The following is a 22361-nucleotide window of genomic DNA, read 5'->3' as shown; positions in this document are numbered from 1 at the left end:
CAAAATTATGCACGTGATCGGAGTTGCAACACCCCTTTTCTGTATCGCACATGTGGTTTTCATTGGGTATCACAGATCTCTTGCCGTTCGCAGTCTTATTTGTCTCGCCCTGGCGAGATCACTCGAGTCAATGCCCTACTTCCAATGGGTAGGTTTCTGAGCTAATAGTACATGTTTATCATGTTGTCACAGAGGCTCTCGCTGATGTCCCGTCATCCAAGAGAAGCTCGTTAGGAGTTCCAAAGCCCAATTGTTCTGTTCACCTTCATGTCCATGAGCTTGATTCTGGTAAATCTTGTCTTAACCGTTCATAGAGCGCGGCGATTCATATCCTCATCATGCCACAAGCATTCTGCCCATGGGTTCTTCTTGCACTTTCGACACTGAATGTCTTTGCAGATTGGATTGGGGCATTCTCCACAGCAATCGGGACAGACCATCTTGCCGCAGCCGATTTCGCCACCCTTGGTGCATTGAAGAAAAGTCGGTGCTTCTTGGCCATATGGGAATAGGAAAGCAATCTGGAGAAGTCTCTCTTCTGCCGTCTTTAGGGATTCTGGATTGTCCTTCTGGATCTTGACGGCGAGCGCAGCGGCTTTGTAGGCACAGCAGGCGCGACCGCAGACGGCGCAGCAGTGATCGAGGCAAGTAGTGCATTTGAGGTTGCGAGAATGCCAGGCGCGGCTAGTGTTTGGGTGACGTGGATATGGCTGTCCATCATCATAGTCATAACTGTAATTGTTGGTGGTGGTGCGCAAGTAACGTTCCTGGTGTTCGCTGTCAGTTAAGCTGCCGCAATGACCGTGAAGGGAGAACTTACAAGATCAGGTCGGTGAAGCATGTCCACATTCTTGGGCGAGGCGAAGTCGGGTTGAGGCCTCTCAGATTTTGTCTTGAACAAATCAGTGACCTTGCGTAGACCAGTCTTCTTCTGCTCAAATCCGTCCGAAACTGGGGTAACGACCGGCTTGCTGCTGTCGAAGGGAGTCCTGCCTGGAGTAGATGCGCCAGCCATGGGTGAGCCTTCATTGGAGACGTTGAAGATATCAGTCTGGACGTTCTCGGTACCAATTTGGAATGTTGACAGGTTCCTGCTGAGATCGTAGGTGTTGGCAGCATCAGAGCTTTGTCGTGGCATCGAACGAGGCAAGATGGGTCGACAAGCAAACGGCTCCGGTGGATTTGGACTCATAGAGTCTTCCGTGCCGATGGGCTTCGCGCTGAATGGGCTGTCCTGGACCTTGCCATTGTCGTGACTACCTCTGACGAACGCGTTCCCTGGTTTTGGCAGTGTGTCGAACTTGATTCTGTTTTTCAGCCGAGCTTCATGTTCAGCTTTTTCACGTTCCGCCTCTTCACGCTCAGCTTCGCGCTCCTTCTCGTCGAACCGTCGTCTAGCTTCTCTCACCATCCGCTTGATTTCTTCTTTCTTGGACGTGGTGAGCAGCGACGGCGCGTCACTCGTGGAGGAAAAGGGATTTGGTTGGTTCATTGGATGCTGGCTGATGTCTGGTGCTGGGATTCTCGTCAGATGGTGGAAGGGTCGTTCGATGACTTTGTGCCGCTTGGGTGTGAGAATGTGGCCATTGTTGGCATTCACTGGAGGAGATGAGGGTGGCACAGCGCCAGGTTGAGCTGAGAGGCCCGGCAGTGGCATGGCGAGAGACGGAGTAGGTTTGATTGTCTTTGCGTCGTCTTCTCGTAGGACTTTCATGCCTTTGGGGGAGCGACTTTGCTTGACAGGGTCGCGGGTCGGAGAGGCGCAATTTGAGTGGTTTTGGACAATTTCCATTGCCAGATTCACATCAAATTCAAACGGCTGTCCAGTCACAATGGACAAGGGCCTAAAAGACCCTCCTCTACGTCTGTTGTAGAGGGGTGCGACAGGACGTGAAGAATCACTCACGTGATCATTCAGCCTCGTACCGTCCCCTCTGTCTGGCGAAGCCTTTCGGCTCCGCACAGACAAGGCCGTCTGGCTCAACTTCTTCCCCAGAGTCCTCAAGGGGGACCCCGGGGAGCGAAGAAGAGCCTTGACGGCCTGCGGCGTTGATGGCCGCGAGGGTAGGCACGAGGCCATCTCATCGGAGTCAAGACTCCACCGGCTCTGCTCCATGGTGGACGTCTTTGATATTGATGAATGCGAAAGAGAAGAAGAACAGCGTGTTTTTAGATCAACAGTTTCATCTCAAATGTAGCTCCAGTTCACGCCGAGCGTCAGCGGCGGGTACAAAATCGACCAATGGCGCGCACCAGTCTCCAGCCGCTTTCTTGAGGCGATGATGTCGCCTTGCCGTGCCAAACAGACATCGAGAACAGCCGTCAAGTGGCCAGGATGGACGACACATAATGAACGACAGAGACCGAGGCGACAGGACGCACACCGTTTCGGAAAAAAGGGACGAACAACAGCGGACGACATGGAGTCTATTCCATGAGAGAGGTTTCAAAGGCAGGTACAGAAAGAATCCAGAGCACGACTCACCATAATGCATGGTCAACAACCTCAAACCAAGGAATCTTCTATTGTATTCATCATTCGATAGTAAGAGTCCATCGTGCTTAGAGAAATGAAAGGCAGGGACCTTTCTTCTCTGGTCATTGCGTCAAGGCTGAATGCTCATCTGATCGTCGATCGTCCCACGCTACATCTTCATCGAATTCTCCGTTTTCGGAAACCTTTCCTTCGACCTGGATCATCAAAAGTGAGAGTTGCAATCACGGCATGGCATAGGTTTTGGTCCACTCTCTAGCTGTTTGGATCGCAGCCTCTTGGTCCTCCTTCCACCGCTGAGCAACATCATTCGCCAAAGGGTCATCCGGGTTTGGAGCGCCTAGCAAAGCCTGAATTGAAAGAAGAATCGTTCTGATCTGGAGAGCGGGCGACCAGTTGCCTTGACAAAAGATCAGTCCTGGTCCAACCCAGTCCAACCCACGGGAAAAAGGAACTCACTCTTCAATACATCCAAGCAGATGCGACCGAGCTTGTCAATGTTTGGATGGTATATCTTGGTCAGAAATCTGATCTTGGGAGGGGTCATCGGATAGTCGTCCGGTAGGAAGAGTTCAAGCTTGAAGACGCCGCCTGCAGAGAGTCAGCCCCGCCTCGCCAGAGCGCTGGTGATATACCGACTTACCTTCATATGGGGATTGGGATGGGCCATGTATGCTGACATCAAAGTACCGCAGATTGTCTTCGTGAGGCACCGCGCTGATCCCCGGGACACTTGGAAGACTTAGTTGGGCTCCACTCAGTTCAAGGGCCAGGAAAGGACCTACGGCTCTGCCATCAACCTCTCCGTCTCTTTCACGATTCTTTTTGGCAGCGCCATCGCAAAGGTATGTTTCACCTCGCCGCAGAGGGCAGATCAAAAGGTCTGGACCACAACAGTCTCGGAGAGCCCAATCTTCAACAACCCGCAGGCAAGGTCTGGCAAGAGGGTGGAACTGAAGACCAGACAAAGAGCAAGTCGTGGAAGGATGTCTGAAGAGGCGTTAGGACCGCAGTTTACGTGAAACGGAGCGACAGCGCGTGATAGGAGAAATGGTATGTCAAGGGTGCGGTGCACAATAGTCGCGACGATTTATTCTTAGAGGGTGTGGCTGCTTCGCTGAGGCAATGGATTGTCACTGTCGTTTGAGTCACTCTGATTGATATGGCACAGCGTTAACTGCGCCTTCCATTCAGTCTCATGACTCGCGAGCAATCTTGGCGCCAGTCTTCTGTACGTGGACCATGACTCGAGCTAAGCCGCCGCGATATCGTCCTCATCGTCTCTACGAGGAATTCAGATCACCTTTCTCGCACGGGCTTCAGGATTGGAATGCCAAGTATACGCAGCACCGCCAGTCGTTGTCCTGTCCTCGTCCGATATCTATACAAATGACGCTAGTTTCCCCCAGCCATGTTCTATACCTCCTACGCACTCGGACATGAGATCCTGGACAGGACTTCTTCACGTGCAATAGCTTATACGCACCCTTGAGCTTAGGCCAAGGACTGCGTGTCTCCATTCAGCAGGTCTGCCAGCTGCCCTGCATTAGGGGTAGTATGGATTTTGCTGTGCAGCTCCTTGGAAGCTAATACTCGTGAATGACAGCCTTGCCCCGTCGCATCCCCAGCATGTCCCCGCATTTTAGCGTCCCGCACACGGATCATATCCTCCAGGTCGACAGACACGAGAAGTCTGTCCCACCTCTGGAGGCGCCCCCATCATGAGAGAAAAGCCTTGGATGCAGTACACCTCGGCGCGTTCACATCCTATTCCAGCCCATGATACATAGCAGTCCTTCGTGGTTCGATCTGAGATGAGACCCGCAACACCACAATCTGGGTAGGGATGGTTATCTGGCCATTGACCCTTACCCCGTCAACTCCCTTGTTTGTGTCAGGACACTTTTTTGAGATCAGTGGACTCACGCGAAAGCTTAGAACCATTCCTTTGGTCAAAGAACCCATTATATAAGAACTCATCCTTCCCTTCCATGTTCTTGTGTTCGACACAGTGCTTTGCTTTTTGAGCCTTCAGCACTCAACGAGACTGATAAAATGGCTTCCCAAGGACAAAACGAGGGTTTCGAGACCACAGATGTGATAATATGTGGATGTGGGCCAACGGGCGCACTCCTAAGTGCACTTCTAGGTCGAATGTCCATCAAGAATGTTGTCTTGGAGAAAGAGCAGGAAATCGTGACAGACCCACGTGGCATCGCTCTAGATGAGGACGGGATTCGGCTCCTGCAGGAACTGGGTTTGTATGAGCAGGTCCACGGCGAAATCGGACAACATATTGGATGGACCTTGTTTACATCTGGAAAGCATGGGCTCATGACCAAGCCATTCCTGAGAATGAACCTAGGCACCACTGAAGGAGGCACTGGCCACGTCGCTGCTATCTGTCACAAACAGCCTGTAATGGAAAAGCATATTCGCATGGCTGCAAACGGCTGTCCCGGCTCCCAGCTGCGCCTGGGGTCGACGATTGTGGATATCGAAGAAGGCAAGGACTTTGTTAGAGCACAGTACATCGACAACGACGGCACACAGCGCATCATCCAGGGAAAGTTCTTCGTGGGAGCAGATGGGAAAACTGGATTTACACGCAAGCGCTATCTGGAACCAAAAGGAGTCTCTCTCCAAACACTTTCTGGGTAAGACAAATTTACCGTAGCAGGCACACCAGGCACAACTGACAAGATGCTAGCTACGAGTATCAGGAGACGTGGGTAGCAATGAACTGGCACATGGACCTCCCTACCCAAGAGACACACCCAACCTTTCCCCTGTGGAAACTGAACTACACCCCTGAACAAGTCTACGACAAATTTTTTCCGCCAAATTTTCGATTCATTGGCAATCCTGACAGACCCTCGGTCTGTGGAAGCTTCGGCCCACGGTGCGACAGACTCTGGAGATTCGAATTCGTGGTGGACAAGGGAGAAGATCCACAGGAAATGGCTACTTGGGAGAAGACGTCCGAAATCGTCCTACCATACCTGACTCACCCAGGCACGGAATACGGGTAAGTCTCCGACAGTCCATCTAGCGAGGTGTCTGCGCCTGCCACTTATACGAAACCGAGCAGTTTGAAAGATGCTGTGCAGTATCCGATTGACTGCATCCACGTTCTGCGATCGAGGCCTTTCACTTTTGCCGCTCGAAGCTGTAACCAGTGGGCTGTCGATAGAGTGATACTATGTGGTGATGCAGCCCATGTCATGCCTCCGTGTACGTATTTGACGAGCACAAACTTAAAAATCGTGCTGACAGACATAGTCGGCGGCCAAGGTATTGTCTCCGGATTTAGAGACGCATCAGGTATTGCATGGAGGCTGGCACTAGCCTGTCGTCCCGATTTTGATGGAAGCTATGAAACCCTCTTCAACGGGTGGTTTTTAGAACGAAAGCAGCAGCTGGACCGCTCTCTTGCCGCTACTGTTGCCAACGGGAATCTCACAACGGCCCGAAATCCCACCAAGATCTTTCTCAGGGATTGGATCCTGTGGTTGATGCAACTTGTCCCCAGTCTGAGACACAAGCTCGAGCTAGGTCCACGCGCAAACGGCATGCAACGGTACACATTCAGCCCCGGAATGGCATTCCTTCCAGACCTAGCAGGCGGACGTTGTTTGCCACAAGTGTACTGTTGTCCGGTTTACCCCTCGACCAAAGATCAAGTCGCACAGGTCCAATTTACAGATGACGTGTTACTCAATGGACCAAGGGCTGGTGCTCTGCTGCGACTCGTCGTCGTGATTGACAATATCGAGCAGGCCCAGAAAGCGTGGTCGGAACTCAGAGACATGGACCTAGAGGAAGCCTCCCACAACGAAATCCGCAGGAACTCTGCTTTCTTTCTGATCCATTCGCCATCGCTCGAGCATCGTCAAACAAATACCTCGTCGGATATTCCCCAGCAAAACGTGTATCGTATAGCAACTGGGGACGAATTTGCCGCATCAGACCTTTGCAGAAACCGGCCCTACCCGACCGGATACGACATGTATCGAATTAAAAAGGATGTTGGGGGGAGGAAATACGTTTTGATCCGTCCAGACCGATTTGTGTTTGCCGCCTGTCACACTGGCGCAGAGCTCATCACTGCTTGCGAACGCATCCCTCAAACGTTGTTTGGGTCTTCTAAAAAAGCAACAAACCCGCACGGTGCTAAGCGATAGATGGGCTCAACATCTGATATCAACTAGACGGGTGATGTCGATAGGAAATTTGTTTGGAGACTTTCACGCAGAGTCTCGTTCCGCACTCAGCATCTTTAAGCACAATCTCCTCAGGCGCCATTTGATATCCATATACAATATTGCAAACATCCATAAAGCGATTTTTTAAGTGATCTCAGTATTGCACGGCTCGAACCAAAGCCATTGCAAGGCACTCAGCCTATAGCTCTTTCCACATCCTTGACACCTGGTCGCCACAAGGAACAGCCCAAAGAGCAGCAAGGCAAACAAACACGGTCAAAGCCGGCATGTCTGAAGCCGCCTTCAAAGGGATCTCCTACGCATACCCGGACCAGCCGAAGGTTTAGCGACATGTGGGAGCGCCATCAGCCTTGTTGCGGGACGATATTCGCCCGACTAGCTTCCTATAGGCGAGCATTGGGCCTTGAATCCTGATCTACAGTACGGCTTCTCCGCGCCGGCGAGGGCACCCCATACTCGGCTTAAACAGTACTCCAGCTTGCTTCCACAATCCTTCACATCGAAATCTTATTTGCCGTCCGCCACGTCGAAGTGTCAGCAAACCTTGGCCTTTGCTCTGCTTTATCTGTGCGAGAACCGCCGCTCGAAAACCGCCCCGATCCTTCGATCATCAGCTTGGTCGTTGGGCAGACGCCCAACCCAACTTGCACAGCATTCAACAGAGACTGTCATATCTCCATGCAGGCCGTCTTCGCCCAAACGGCCGTTCGTTCGAAGCTCAGCTAGTTACACTACAGGCAAGCGATGGCAACTACTCCCACAACCAATCCGGAGCCTGGGCTGCAGACTGAACAGCCCGTTGCAATTAGAACAGGAAAAGGGAAAAAGTGTCCATATTGCTCCCGGGAGTTCTACAAAGCCGACCATTTTCATCGGCATATTCGATCTCACACCAAGGAGAAGCCATTCCGCTGTCACATATGCCGCAAGGCGTATCCGCGCCAGTAGGTGAAGTCTACCTCCTCATCGGGGGTCATCACTAACCCTGAAAGCGACACGCTACTCCGTCATGCAAGAATCCACAGGCAAGAGTCGAATATTGCGGGTTCCGGCACGAAAGGAACTGCGAATGAGGCACCTCCAACAGTGTATCAAGACGCATCTCCCTCCGGTAATTCTACTGCGACTTCCAGATCCACGAATCTCGAGGGACCAGCGACCTGTTCGTACGACAACCAACCAACGCCGGCATCGCATCCGTCATCCAAATCGTTAGGCTATGGCCATCATGAGAATGTGCAAGACCCTGGAGCCGTGGTCCTCTCAACTTTCCCAGAAATGTCTCCATCGCAAGATCTTTCAAGCAATCCGGCAGGATCAATGCGAACTTTACAAGACAGCCTTCACCCGGGTGTAACCTTCGGTCAACCTCAAATGGCAACGAACATGCTCCCAGCATCCACGATAGCCGGAGCTGACGCCACTCTAATTGCAGAAGCTAATCACTTCGGTTTCAATGGACCTCTGGAGACACATCCATTCGTAGAGCAACTTACTGATGTGCACTCTGGACAATGGCTCCTGGAAGACGACTTCGACTTTACCATCTTCGAAAACATGGGTTTCAGCAATACTCTTCACGAACCACAATATAGGCATCATGACGCGAACCTTGGATCGCCGCATCACCACAAGACGGAGAAACCCAAACTTCGACCAGCCGTCCTCGATCTAAGACAAATCTGGTATATCCAAGTTTCCGGCACAGAAAACGAGCCCGTTCCAGATTCTGGGACGGGGACTCCAAGGGAAATAGCTACGACGTCTCTCGACAACATCGACGAAATATACCGTGTAAAGATGGCAAAAAAGCTGCGTCCAACACTGCGGGACGAGCCGCTGCCCTCTATTGACTTCATGAATCTGTGTATACATCTGTTTTTTACCCGATTCAATGTCGCCCTACCTCTCATACATAGCCCAACCTTTCGACCAACGCACAGCAACGCACTGTTGGTACTCTCTATTTGTTCGGCAGGGTGTCTGTCCCTCGGCTCCGAGATGTCTGCCAAAACAGGGTCCATGCTCTTTGAGCGGGTGAACAAGGCTATCCTCGTTGCGCCCTGGGAGAGAGCCCTTCCTCGAGCCACTGATCAAACTTGGAACCTCGTGAAGGCTTCTATGATCGGGCAGACTTACGCACTGTTGTCAGGTGATCCTGCTCACCGAGCGACGGCCGCGGCCTACCACGGGTCACTCATTGCGCTTGCCCGTCACCACAAGTTGTTTACTCCGGCACCACCCTTTCATCTCCCCGACGATCTCTCTAATGAGGCTCTGGACAAAGCATGGAGGACGTGGGTCACGCAGGAAGAGCTGAGAAGGGTCGCTGTGCTACTTTATATCCATGACGCCGAGATCGCGGCACTGTTTCACCATGAGCCGGTCTTCCGTCACAACGCCGGACATATACCAACGGTCTCCTCATCAGAGCTCTTTTGCGCTCCATCTGCATCTACATGGGCTTCTTTGCTCCGAGCGGAACAAAGAGACAGGCAATTCGGGACCTCAAATTATCGAAGCGAAATCACTGGTTCTTTCAATGTTGGGCAAGGAGGTACTGGTAGTGAGAGTCAGTCAAATCCTCTGTTGCAAAGAGGTTTGAAGTATCGCAACATATTGAACGTGTATAACGGCCTTTCTGGTATCAGCGCGTCGATTTGCGAATGCCGACATCTGGATCTCCTCTCTTTCAGTATGGTGAGCAAATTCGAGTCCGACCTTCTCACGTGGTACGCGTCCACCCCGAAGGCCTTCAAAATGTCGCACGACCCTTCATTGCAGACGGAAGCTCCGTTCAGCTTGCTTCCTCTATGGCATTACAACTTCCTCACCCTGAGCACGGATCTCAATATTCTCGAGGTTGCGATCGGCAAAGAAGGTAGCGAAGTTCCTCCATCGGTCCGCGAGTCAGTGCTGTCCTGGATTACGTCGCTTGACTCTAAAAGGTGCCTGCTCCACGCTCTGTTCCTGCAAAATCTGATTGTATCAACAAACATGGGTGCACTTGTCGCTATTCATACGCCACGGATTCTCTTCTCGGCCGCGATCTGTTGGTACTGCTATATGCTATATCTACCAGAGAGTTCTTCGGTATCCGTGTCATGGGCACCATCTTTCCCGGATCGGATGTTCGAGCCACTAAATTCACTGCCCGAGATTCAGCTACTTCGTGAAGGGAAAAATATGGATTCTACCAACATTTACCCGGTGCCACACATACTGGATGAAACTCTTACTGCTCTGCCGAAGATTCTGGCCGCAAATGTTGCCGAAATGAAAGCCAATACCCTTTGCGTCATCGAATGCATTCTCCGCCGACTAGGGACAACTGGTATCTCACTGCGGTTTGCGGACATTATTCAAGTCTTTATTTCTGGGGAGAGAGACAGCCTGAGAGTGGATCAACATGCGGTTCGATATGCCACTCAGGTAGCAGCAGCCTAAACGACGCCTGAAGCATTGGCATAACCGCAAGTAGAATGGAAGAAACCAGCGTCGCTATTAATATATTCAAATGTTGGGGAAGTGCATGCCCTTCTTATAAGGAGGGTATATGTGGGCGGCATTTTCCTGTGCAAGAGCCAAAACTGTATCTATAGTCACTCAAGGATAGAAGAAAAACATCTAGGAATGTGTCTTTGTCCAGGATCTCAGCAAGGCTCTATCCCCCTTTTTCATAGCCTGGGCGAGCTGAGGGATTGCCAAGCCAGGACCTGACTCATGTATTATGTAACATGTCTTGGCATCTGATGGAGCGAGGCCTTTCCGAACTGCTTTGTCCGCTGCTTGTCCTTGATGCCATTCATTCATACCTCCAACAATCATCATTAGCACACCTCCGCTCCCATCGGTCTCAACTCCTTCTTCAAGCTTTAGCGCTCTCGGGACTTTGCTGTTCGGTCTGACGTGGATTGGTCTTCCTGTCAGCAGAACGCAATCTCCGAGACGCGTTCGTTACCTGGCCGCCTGAGATGAAGGCTTCCAGGTCGCTGCACTACGCTCTAGGCGGACCTAGATTCCATTGCCGTCTGGCGAGATGATTCCTTGACGGACACCAGAGAGTGTAACGCGGATATCTGCCTGCGATAGAGACGCCTCTAGCGGATATGGCTCCTCGAGGCCCGACCTCCGCTTTTGAAAGCGAATACTTCGGCAAAGATGCATCTTTCCGACTTGAGCAACCTGTGGGATCCATGACCATTTCTCCGAGCGGCCGAGATGTCGCGTTGGCATCGAAAGAAGGACTTCACATCATTGACCTGGATTCTCCCTGGGATCCACCGCGTTACCTTCCTCACCGGACTCCCTGGGAAGTCGCCGATGTTCAGTGGTCTCCATTTGCTGCAAGGGACTATTGGGTTATCAGTACATCGAACCAAAAGGCCCTGGTTTGGAATCTGGATGCTCGATCGTGGCAAGACCCCATCGAATTCGTCCTTCACGGCCATACAAGAGCAATAACAGACATCAACTTTTCGGCCCATCATCCCGATGTCCTTGCAACTTGCGCCGTTGATAGCTTCGTGCACAGCTGGGACTTGCGAGCCCCAGCGAGGCCCGTCAATTCCTTTTCCGACTGGTTCGCAGGTGCAACTCAGGTCAAGTGGAATCGACAAGATGAACACGTCATTGCAAGCTCTCATGACAAGTTTCTTCACATTTGGGATGACAGAAATGGTGCATATCCCGTTCGAACCATCGAAGCCCATGGAACGAAAATCTATGGGATCGACTGGAACCGCCACCATCCTAACAAAATTGTCACTTGCTCCCTGGACCGGACAATCAAGTTCTGGGATTTCGACGGAGAAGAAAGCACGCTGGAGCGCGTCATCGAAACACCATTCCCGGTATGGAGAGCGCGTCATACTCCTTTCGGATGGGGACTGCTCGCCATGCCGCAGCGCGGTAACAGCGACTTGCATCTCTACGATCGTCGTGCGATCAACGGGGTTTTCGAGAGCGGCCCTGTCCGTCCAGTTGCGACATTTGGGGGGCATGAAGGTCAGGTCAAAGAGTTCCTGTGGCGCGCTCGGGGAACAATCGTCGACAATATCGATAATAGAGACTTCCAGCTGGTGTCCTGGGGCACGGACAGGGAGTTGAGGCTCCATGCCGTTGACCCCGATATCTATGCAGACATTGGGTACGAAAAAGGTGTCTCCAAAATGCAACGGCTGAATTTCACGCGAAGGGGTGCAGTGTACAAGACCTTTCGTGATGTCCCGGGTGACGCCGATTCCCCCTCGGACGACACACCTCGTAGTGAGGTCTTCCCCCGCCACAGCCACCTCACGCATTTCCGACCTCGCTCAAGCACCAGTGTTGGCATGAGTAAAATGCCTGTTTCTCAGTTCCGTGGCTGGGTTCAAGGTGGGCGTTACACGCAAAGATCCGGCATGCACGGAAGAGGCAACAATCGTCAGAATACGGACCCAATCTCATGGCTCAAGAACGTGAAGATATTTTCTTGGGATCCTGATACATTGGCTGAAGAGATCCGGCAGGTAGGAGAAAAGTTCAAAAAGGTGGAGTTTGAGGTCGTCGATATCTCGCATCGAAAGGCGGTCATGTCAGTCCCTTGGGGAGAAGACTCGAGCAAAATTTATCTGCGCGTGGAGATGAAATTTCCCAAACTATATCCTCGGAGTGCAAATGCGATCTTGACTTTGCAGAAGTCGGGATCTCTGGATGAAGAAACGCACAGACTGATAACAACAGAATTGCACACGATTGCAGAAACCTACGCTTCCAGGAAACGTGGATGCCTCGAAGCAGTCTTACGCTACTTGCTCCGGGAGCAGAATCTTGAACAGATTGTGGCTTGGGTTCTTGGGGAATCGCTGGTCGATTCAAAGATCTTGGATACGAGCACAGTCGGGGCCGACGACTCCAGCAGTGACAGTGATGATCAGCTAGATGGCGTGCGAGAAGGGCTCGATGCTTCGGCGAACATTCTCGTACCGCTGGCCAAGGGTTGCGGTGCCCTTTGGTCCGAGACAGGAAAGTTGGTTTGCTTCTTTCCTGCCAAAGGAAACGAGCCTGTCTCCTTTTTGAGCACTCTGGGCGTCAAAGACCTTGAGGATTCTGAGTCTGGCAGACTCTTTGAAGGCTTTGGCCGTCTACACGCGAGCTCTCCGGCCCGCAAACCCACCCGAGGGGCCAAAACAGCGGACGATGATTCTGACTCCGACACATCAGACTCGTCATGGAAGTCATCCAGCAGTTCCTCTTCCTCATTCGAGACCGAGCAAAATATTCCCGGCGTGTCATCATACCGAGCTGGGGCTTCCGGGCTCCAGCAACGGTCGCGCTCGCCTGATCGGTCCAACCATTCTACTACCGGAGGTCCCAACAAGCTGAATGATGCTCCTCGCAAAAGCGCCGTGTCAATACATACCTTTGATGATCTGATTCCCTCAAAACGTGAGCTTGCGGTCGGGTATCAGCTTTTTGGCGACGGCCCAGACGTTTGCAAGCACAATGCTACTGTTGCGCGAAACGCGTCCCTCAGAGACCTTGAATCCGTATGGATCGTTGTCGGTCTTGTCTTGGACAACTCGGTCCCGCTGGAAGTTCTCCCTGAACTGCGGGATCCTACTTTGCAAGACGTTCTAGTGATCGCAAAAACGGTCACAGGGAGAACTCCCGGAAAGAGCAACAATCATCTAGACAAGCACAATGTCTTCGGAAGAACACGATGGGGCAGCCATCCTTTCGGCTCAACATACCTACTGCCTGCTATCTTCGACTATTTTGAAAGACTCGGTGATGTGCAGATGCTTGCCACATTGGCTTGCGTCCTTGCTTCAAGCATCAACAATGGTGTCATACCAGGAGACGACCAAGAACAAATGCCTAAGCTTGTTTCCAGCGACGTGTCCCACACTCAGAGTGAATATTTTCCATCGAGGGCCGTAGCAAAGTCCTCCTTCCAAAAGGATGTCGAAGTGGAAGGATATGTCTTCATCCACTCCAAGAATGTCCCTTTGGGTCCCGGGGTCCAAGGCCTAGGGGGCGCTGAAAGCCGGCGCAGACCACATCATCTCTTGGGCCGCCAAGGAAGTCAGTTCTCTTCCAGGGCAGCAAGTTTCGTTGCCGACGATTCTCATGACCCATCTGCGCCTTATTCAACTGCTGTTTCAGTGTCGACATCCCCTGAGGGGAATCGACCAAGCAACAAAACAACTTCCGGCATTTCTTATTCCTCTGCGCGAGCAAGTTTGTCGGCCTTGACACAGTCATACTCAAACTCCCCTCCGAATCAGAGTTCGTCATCAGGCTTTGCATCTAGCCTGAAAAAATATAGCCCCTCAGGGTCACTGGCGCCTGGCTGGGTGTCTTCGGGCATATTTGGCAGTCAAATGACAAGTAGGGGTTCACGGATGACCTTTCATCATACTGAAGGTGCGGGTCAGGATAGCCGCGAGCTGGGCAATCGCTCGTCGCTATCATCCTCCGGCGCGCAGAGTTCTCGGAGAAGTAACACTATGCAAACGTCGGCAAGCCGGCGCAGCGGTGTATCTGTCGTAGAGTCTGAGGTCTCAGAGAAGACTTTCGGCAAAACCCCTCCGAAGCGCAGGAAGATCAAAACACGCCTGATTAACCAAGACAAATTCGACCTGGACGGGTATTCATCCTCGTTGATCTTGGACCGTGTCCTGGAGAGGAAGTGCAGGATGTACCGCGAAAGCTATGCGAATCTTCTGGATGTGTGGCAGTTGCACCTACAACGTGCTGAGGTACTCAAGTTTGACGGCATGACAGCTGAAGGGTCTGACTTGGGCCACGGTCGAACAAATGGTATTCACCCACCTCCTGGAAATGGTCTAGAGCGACCACGCAGGAAGACGTTGACCACAGCGTCTCGAGCCACGGATCTTGGTCTGGAAATCAGACGCCTGTGTCGCAATTGTGGGGAGCTTCCAGCACCGATAGAGAAAAATGGCGTTCCCATCGGATGGCATTGCGTGAGTCCATCGTGCATTCCACCATATCAACTTTCAGGGGTGAGAGCTCCCAAGGCACCCAAGCGAAGTGCATGTGCCATTTGCAATACCTCCATCTCGGGTCTAGCGGTCCCTTGCTTGCAGTGTGGGCATATGACGTGCTATGACTGTGCTCAGGGATGGTTTGGTGCTCGACAAGCAAAGCACGACCAGGCGGAATCGAGGCGGTCTTCAGCTGAGAAATCACAACTATCGCCAATTGAGGGCGAGGATGGTGCAGATGCTCTTGGCGAAGAACCACCGGATGAACATGATGCTTGTCCTACAGGCTGCGGCTGTCCCTGCGCGACGCTCGCCACGGTGACTGTGCCATTTCCTCAATCGAACAATGAAGACGCCACTGCAAGCAATCACGAGCATGCCTACCTTGAACCGCCCCAGCTGACCCACCAGCTAAGCCGCAGCAGCGGCGGAAGTTCGAATCTACCTCGCTCGACAAGCCTCCTTGTCCCCACTTCCTCCCATTCGCATTCCTCCACCGACGCCGGCACCGGAGGCGCAGATACGGCGCTGGCGGCGGCATTTCTGGCTCTCACCCAGTCCCACCAACGATCGAAATCCGTGAATCTGGTGTCGGCGCGGAGCAAAGCTTCATCTGTCTCTCGACATTCGGAGACGCAGAATCCAGGCGGGTCGAGCAAAACGCCGAACGAAAGTGGCAAATCAACTGTATCCGATAGCGACGGAGAGCCGGCTGCGGCGTCGCAACTAGGGGAAGGGGATGATTCCAACTCACTCAATCCTTTCGCCGGGAGCAAAATTGCGACGCTGGGACGAGGCATTGGCGCGGGTCTGAGCCGTGGGTTGACTTCAAAGGCCAGCGACGCCACAATTCGGAAAATCAAGTGACGAAACCAACTAGGGCTTCTTTACGTGGCTAGTAAAAAGGCGAGGTATTCTGTTATCTTTGTATGAATGAGTTTGTCCGTGGAAGTGTACAAAATATAGCTATGGATGTGCAGGGAAGATGTGTACGACTATGAGATGAGATGACCAGCCACGAAGATGATACACGCGGGAAATGGTGAGGAAGGGGGCAAAGGCATTGCGGACGGTGGTCTGCCCGAAGGTGCTATCTCAGGGGTATGGTGGGAATAGTTGTGGTTGGCGTCTTTGTTTGCTGTACATGTTTCGTCGTGACGAGTTGAGTAGTGTAGGGCCTATATTCATTTCACAACGACCTCCCTCGCTCTAGGTCGCTAGCCATCCTCTCCGACTCGGGAGCGAAAACCCTTTCAGGCAGAACATGGATACAAGCGCTCATCCAAAGCAAAGCAAACCTAGCTGGCCGTGTCCCAAGGGGCCAGCAAGGAAGGTTTCATACATCCTTACGAGACATGGACAATGAGAGAGAATAGTAGCTAGCGAGGCTGGACCTGATTGTGCTCTTTATACAAAGTATCCAAGGGATATGGAGGGATCGATACGATATCAGCCTTCATCGGCTGGATTCTATAGAGGAAGTGTGCAAGGCTGAGGTTCAGTATCCGTAAGCAGTGGAGTTCGTATGTAGCGGCCAATCATAACCATGACCTATACATCCATATTATTACTCCTAGCTGCCCAGGAATGTTCCTAGTGTTCCCAGCGACTAAATCAAGTCAATCCATGTCTGAGTACAGCGCATAAATGATCTTGTCGTCGCAGCCCCTCGATGAGAATTCATCCATAGCCTAATAATGTTCACCCCAAGGCTTGCCTTCTAGTCTACACCAAGCACCCAATGGCTCGCCGCTAGATTCTGCACAAAAACCTCGCCGGCATTCCGCGAGCGGCAACCATGGATCTGCAAAACACCACATCCTTCACATCCTGGCCAGATCCCAAAGGAGGCAATGCGTCGGTTGATCGCCATGTATCTTGCTCCACCATCCCCCGCAATGTCGCCCATGCCGGCCAATGGTCGAACTTCCCACCGCCAACAACCCGGGTATCACAAGGTCCTTCTAGAACCCCAAAGCAACCCGGAACCCCGCCTTCGATGATGGATGAAATCTGCGGTACTGGCAGGAAGAGGAAACCTTGTCTCTACCTGCTTCCTTGCTCGACGGCTAATGTGCCGATAGCCTACTGTCCATCAATGACGTCTCCTGGAGGGTGTCGGCACTTCAGTCCGATGGGCAGAGTAGAACGTGTGATGCCGGTAGGTCAACGGTACGGGCGGGTTATAAACTGGACGGCGATCCCTTGTTACGTGACCTCCGTCCTTCGTCTTCTGGGCTTTACCGAAATCAATATTTCTGAACCGAGATGATACAGCTTACCATGTCCAGGGTTCTGTGCTTGCTGCTGGGCTCGGCCTTATGGGCGTCAAGTTCACAAGCGGCACTCATCGCCCGCCAAACGGGCCAAGCACCAACAATCAAGGTCAAGAACGGCAGCTATTACGGCGTCTACCAGCCGACGTATGACCAAGATCTGTTTCTGGGCATGCCGTTTGCCCAGCCGCCCCTGGGAGACCTCCGCTTCAATCTGCCAAAGTCTCTCAACACGACGTGGACCGCGTCCCGAAACGCCACGCAGTATGGGTACGAGTGCTACGGCTACGGCAGCGATCAATGGGTCCTAGGCAACATCGTCAGCGAGGATTGCCTGACGCTGAACGTCGTCAGGCCCAGCGGCGTCGCACCGGACGCGAAACTACCGGTCGGCGTCTGGATCCATGGCGGTGGCTTGTATGAATCCCCCACCCTGACGGGCGACTGGTGGAAAACTAACACTCCTCACAGCACCGAAGGCGGCAGCAGGGATCCTCGCTACAACTTGAGCTTCATTGTGCAACAGTCGGTCGAGATGAAACAGCCGATCATCGGAGTGAGCTTCAACTACCGTCTCCAAGCATTCGGGTTCATGTACGGCACCGAGGTGCTGAAAGCCGGGGTCGCCAATCTGGGCTTCCGTGACCAACGTCTAGCGCTCCATTGGATACAAGAGAACATTGCTCCTTTTGGAGGAGATCCGACCAAGGTCACGATTTGGGGCGAGGTGAGGAGAGTCCCCATTGTTGTTGTTTCTGGGGACTTACCAACGCATGTTTCGCCCAAAGAGTGCGGGCGGTAACTCTATAGGCACACAACTCATTGCCTACGGTGGTCGCGACGACAAGCTCTTCCGAGGTGGCATCATGGAGAGCGGCGCTCCCATCCCGTTTGACCCATACATGAATGGATCTTCTTGGGACAAGTATTACAACAACATCACCAAGGCGACCAATTGCAGCTCTGCCCAAGATACGCTCGCCTGTTTGCGCAAGGTACCGATCGGGAAACTCAGTAACGTGCTGAACAGCAGTGTCACAGCCTCCGTGCCTGGCTGGAACGCTCAGATCGACCACGACGTACGTCCCCTTCCCCTCAGTTGACGAACACGCACGAGGGAGCGAGACTAACAAAGATCCCCAGTTCATTGCCGGCTCTGCCGCGCAACAACTCCTCTCGGGCGAGTTCGTCAAAGTCCCTGTGCTGCAAGGCACCAATTTCGACGAAGGCACCGCGTTCGGCGCAAAGGGGGTCAACACGACGGCCCAGTTCCTGGCCGCCGTCGAACTCACCGGCCCCAACGCCACCGTCGCCCAGACGTTCGCGCTCCTGTACCCAGACATCCCCGGCATCGGGATCCCCGCGACCATGCAGGGCCGCCCGTCCGGGAACTACTCCTTCCTCGGAGCCCAGTACAAGCGCGCGAGCGCCTACGGCGGCGACCTCGCCATGCAGGCCCCCCGCCGCGCGACCTCCCAAGCCTGGGCGGCCCGCAACGTGAGTAGTTGGAGCTACCACTTCAACGTGGTCCCCAACGGCGTGCCGCCGCAGACCGGCGCGACGCATTTCCAGGAGGTCGCGTTCGTGTTCCGGAATATCCTGGGCCAGGGGTACAACAACTCGGTGGCGATGGACCCGTTTGCCAGGATGCCGCAGTCGTACGACTCCCTGGCGACGAGGATGAGCAGGATGTGGGTGAGCTTCATTGCGTCGGGAGACCCGAACGGTGCGAACAACGGTGAGTGAATACGTCCATGGGCTCGGATTGGCTGTGGTTTATGGGGCTACTCCTTTCTTTCCAGCCTGGCCATGCTCCATTGGCGAAGGTCTGTTACATGCTGACATGAACCATGTGTAGCATCCTCCCCATCCGTCCACTGGCCGCCCTACACTTCCAGCCAGCCGCAGAACATGGTCTTCGACACGAACCATACGGATCTGATGTACGTTGAGAGCGACTACTACCGCGCCGAGGGGATTCAGTACATGATCGATCTGTTCCCGACGGTGTATGGCCGATGATCCGGATCGTGACGCAGGACAAGAAAGCAGAGCAAGATAAGGAGCCGTGGTGACAAAAGGGGGGGCTCAAGTCGACGAGAAGGCATCGATGGAAGGTTTTTGTGACCCTCGCGAGGAGAAGAGAGAGGACGAGAATTCTGGATTCGTGCCCCCTCGTTCATGCCAGCCTCGTCGTTTAGGGGGTGAATATGTAGCACGGGACCGACAAGGTGACGACTCTGTCAGATCTTGGACAGGCACGAGATCCTCGCGAAGTAACATCACGAAAAGAAGTAGTACTAAATTCTACCCGAGGGTGCACACAACGACTATCGTGATCGCTTATTACAGCACCACGCGGGTTTGCTGGGAAATTTCCCGCCGAATCTAGAGGTCGAAGCCAAGATCCACACCCTAGTCCTTTTGCGTATGCCCGTTCTCCAAGGGGAGCTTCTCCCATACTTCGAGTCCTGTGGCGACTTCGATGTCAAGGAATACCCAAACACTCTTGATACTCTCTCTCTCTTCTTATCGCCCCGCCTTGCATTTTCCTTACACAAATCCGTCTCACACAGGCTGAAGAGCTTTTCAGTTATTGAATGCCTGAATGGTGGGGGGGGGGGGGATACTAGTACCTGCAACGAGACTCCGTTTTGCGGGCAAACGAATCCATTTTTTTGTCTTGATATACTTCATCCATACCAGTCCTCATCAGTGCGCCGAAAATACCAAGGCTCGAAGCTCGATGCGTTTTCGGGACGGCACACCAGGAGACACGCCGGGGATTTTGATCTCCGCATGAGGACAAACTTTCGACGAAGGTCAGCGCGCTGTCATTCCAATGGGAGGTGATTCTTTCAACACGACGTACATCTCGCCGCCACGGACTCGCCGGAGTCCAAGGTCTTGAACAACAGCACCTCCTCGGGACTATGCTGGCTGAGATAGTACCACTGATGGGTCCTGCCGTCCATCCCGTACCGCGTTGCCCCCGTGTAATGCCGCCGGACGTTGTCCGCTTCCAGGAAATCGGCGGGCGAGGCGGTGCCGGCGTCGCAGAGGGCCAGAGGGTAGTCTTCGACGACATTGCCGTGGGGGCGCCACGCGCTACCGCAATGTTACTAACGGTTTGGGATTGGATGTGGTGTGGGAAAGTCATATTTGGGTTGCTACCGTACTTGATGATGCGCACCCTGCGCTGCAAGAGCTCTTCGGCCTCGTCGCTCAACTGTAACTGAACTCGCGACAACACCGCTGATGGACTTTGGTCTATTCTCCGTGAGTCCGTGGTGCGCTCTGATACAGGGATGGGGAAGGTAAACTGACCGATATGACAGTATGTCGCGGGCAGAAGCGGTTCGGTGTAGTCGTTGAGATCAAAGAAGCCCTTCGTCTTCCTCGTCGCCGTGGCCGCCAGCCGCGGATTTGGACGGCGGCTGCGCATCGCCTCCCGATGAATTCCGGTGCACAGAAGTCTCTTCTTCACCTCTTCTTCTTTGATTTGCGCCGAGTCTCGGACCTGCGATACCGTCTCAGTTAGTCCCGGCTCAGGACAGAGGGTGCCTGGCATCGAACGACACCGGTGCGCGCCCGGAGCGATGGACGATAAACAGCACGAGGCTGGCTTTTCCTCACCCGCCAATCAAACCAAACCACTCTCTCGAAATCTTCAACCACCTCCCTCAACATCCTCTCCATCTCGGGTAGACACCTGTCTTCCACCACCTCCCTCTCGGTGAACCCCTCCAACTCGCTCCGCTGCCTCACAATCGTGAACCCGTTCTCATTCAACGTAAACGCCCTATCCGAGTCCCGGATGTCCTTGACCTCCTTCTCCACCGGCTCAAACACCAAGTTCGTCATCCGCCGGTCCTCGTCGTGGTCCTCGACATCGTACAGCAGCACGAACGGCTTCTCGTCGTCGTAGAGGTCCAACTACTTGATGTATGCGATGTTCGTGGTGATCGTTCCTGGCATGGCGAGAGGGCGGTGGGTGAGGGAAATCGATGCGTTAACTGTGGTAAATGTGCAACAGGCAGCGTTGCTCGATGGTGGGCCGGTCAGGGTCAGCTCCCAACGATCTCGATGACTCTCTTTCTCTTTCTGGATCATCCTAGACTTACCACAGGAACATGAAATAGCGCGGGCGGCGGGCCCGTGGAAAACCCTGGGACACACTCCTTCGGAGATGGACTGCCACAGACCTCCTGAGGAGAGAGAAGGTCGAATCCGCCCGCCATTGCCAGCAGCTGCAGTAGAAGTTGGCTTCCCTGCCCTTCCCCCCAACAGCAGCCTTGCGAGTCAAAACACGTCCCAGGAGCACTCAGCTCGGTGCATCTCATCCCAGAAACGCACACAGCTATTGCTGTCTTCGCGAATTCCATCCCTTTCTCAGATGTCCCCGATTGGGTCGGCGGCCTTCTACTCGAGGCTGTGCTCGGCGCTCCTGAACCAAACGACTTCGTCGCACTTGCCGAGGGCCGTGAAGCGACACTTGCAAAGATGGAAGCGACTCGACAGCAACTTCAAGCAGAACAGGATAAGACTACCCCAGTCAAGCCTCTAGAGCAGTATGTGGGCAAATACTTCAATAACATCGGCAACTTCTACCTCGACGTTACCGTCAACGGCGATGGGCTGAAGATGTGCGTCCAAGGATTCGACAATACCTGCCACGACCTAGAGCACTTCTGCAATGACACTTTCGCTTGGGAGTGCAATCGCGAGAAAGAGGCGCGCAACGTCATGTCCCCGTCGTGATACGGTGAGATGCACAAGATTCACTTTGGGAGTGGCAAGGCGGATGGGACCATCGACCATACAATCCGGAAGTATGCTCGCGACGTGCCAGCGCCAGGAGAGACGTTCATGAGGAGTCCGGTCGGCCAGCCATTCTGCTGGCAACCGGCTCAGGTGAGCGGTGGGCTCGCCCAGATTTAGTCCATGCTTTGCTTGCTGCGACGCTCAGAGCTCTCACTAGTTCCAATGGTTGCGGAATACGCTCTCCAAGATACGTAGCCTAGATTACTACGAAGCCCCCACCACAGCTGTGAGCTTGAGCTTCCTGACACTTTGCTATTCCCTCTGTTCGAGGTGTCTTCCAGTCAGAGCTCGGAATCAGAAGTATCTGACGAAAAAATTCTCCTGCCATCTTCATCTGACATTTTCTCAACGAACTCTACGTCCTTGCCCTGGAACTTTGACAAGCGGAGCGCAAATCACACGTGGCTGCCTTGGGCACGGCTGCCAGGGGCACGGCTGCCAGGGTCGGTCCTTTGTTTCCAGGTGGGCGAAGCACAGCAGAGAAGTCGACGAAGTGGCGTTGATAGAGTTGAATGGAAGGGATGTGTTTTGACGAATCGGTCAAAGG

General features: G+C 53.4%; 5 protein-coding genes across 5 annotated transcripts; 2 read left to right on the top strand and 3 right to left on the bottom strand.

Annotated features, from left to right (window-relative positions):
* Window positions 1–308: 308 nt before the first annotated feature.
* PV07_07069 (uncharacterized protein) lies at window positions 309–2116 on the bottom strand (the record flags this gene model as incomplete). The annotated part of the gene is made up of 2 exons (XM_016394115.1): window positions 309–767; window positions 821–2116. 2 exons carry the CDS (start codon window positions 2114–2116, stop codon window positions 309–311), a joined length of 1755 nt encoding a protein of 584 aa, XP_016247534.1.
* Window positions 2117–2718: 602 nt separating this feature from the next.
* Window positions 2719–3332, bottom strand: PV07_07068 (ubiquitin-conjugating enzyme E2 N; the record flags this gene model as incomplete). Its single annotated transcript, XM_016394114.1, has 4 exons — window positions 2719–2894; window positions 2954–3085; window positions 3138–3226; window positions 3280–3332. The coding sequence occupies 4 exons, from the start codon at window positions 3330–3332 to the stop codon at window positions 2719–2721; spliced, it is 450 nt and encodes a 149-aa protein (XP_016247533.1).
* A 7206-nt stretch (window positions 3333–10538) lies between these two features.
* On the top strand, window positions 10539–16002 carry PV07_07067 (uncharacterized protein). Its single transcript, XM_016394113.1, has one exon. It carries the CDS (start codon window positions 10830–10832, stop codon window positions 15579–15581), a length of 4752 nt encoding a protein of 1583 aa, XP_016247532.1. The 5' UTR covers window positions 10539–10829; the 3' UTR covers window positions 15582–16002.
* A 3464-nt stretch (window positions 16003–19466) lies between these two features.
* On the bottom strand, window positions 19467–21231 carry PV07_07066 (uncharacterized protein; the record flags this gene model as incomplete). Its single annotated transcript, XM_016394112.1, has 7 exons — window positions 19467–19567; window positions 19627–19800; window positions 19863–20098; window positions 20170–20260; window positions 20318–20438; window positions 20627–20926; window positions 21115–21231. 6 exons carry the CDS (start codon window positions 21229–21231, stop codon window positions 19703–19705), a joined length of 963 nt encoding a protein of 320 aa, XP_016247531.1. The 3' UTR covers window positions 19467–19567; window positions 19627–19702.
* Window positions 21232–21493: 262 nt separating this feature from the next.
* Window positions 21494–21751, top strand: PV07_07065 (uncharacterized protein; the record flags this gene model as incomplete). Its single annotated transcript, XM_016394111.1, has 1 exon — window positions 21494–21751. One exon carries the CDS (start codon window positions 21494–21496, stop codon window positions 21749–21751), a length of 258 nt encoding a protein of 85 aa, XP_016247530.1.
* Between the last annotated feature and the right edge of the window lie 610 nt (window positions 21752–22361).

This window comes from Cladophialophora immunda (genome assembly GCF_000835495.1).
Source record: "Cladophialophora immunda strain CBS 83496 unplaced genomic scaffold supercont1.4, whole genome shotgun sequence".
Classification (NCBI taxonomy): Eukaryota; Fungi; Ascomycota; class Eurotiomycetes; order Chaetothyriales; family Herpotrichiellaceae; genus Cladophialophora; species Cladophialophora immunda.
The sequence above is the reverse complement of the archived record's forward strand: the minus strand, read 5'-3'. Positions and strand labels throughout refer to the sequence as shown.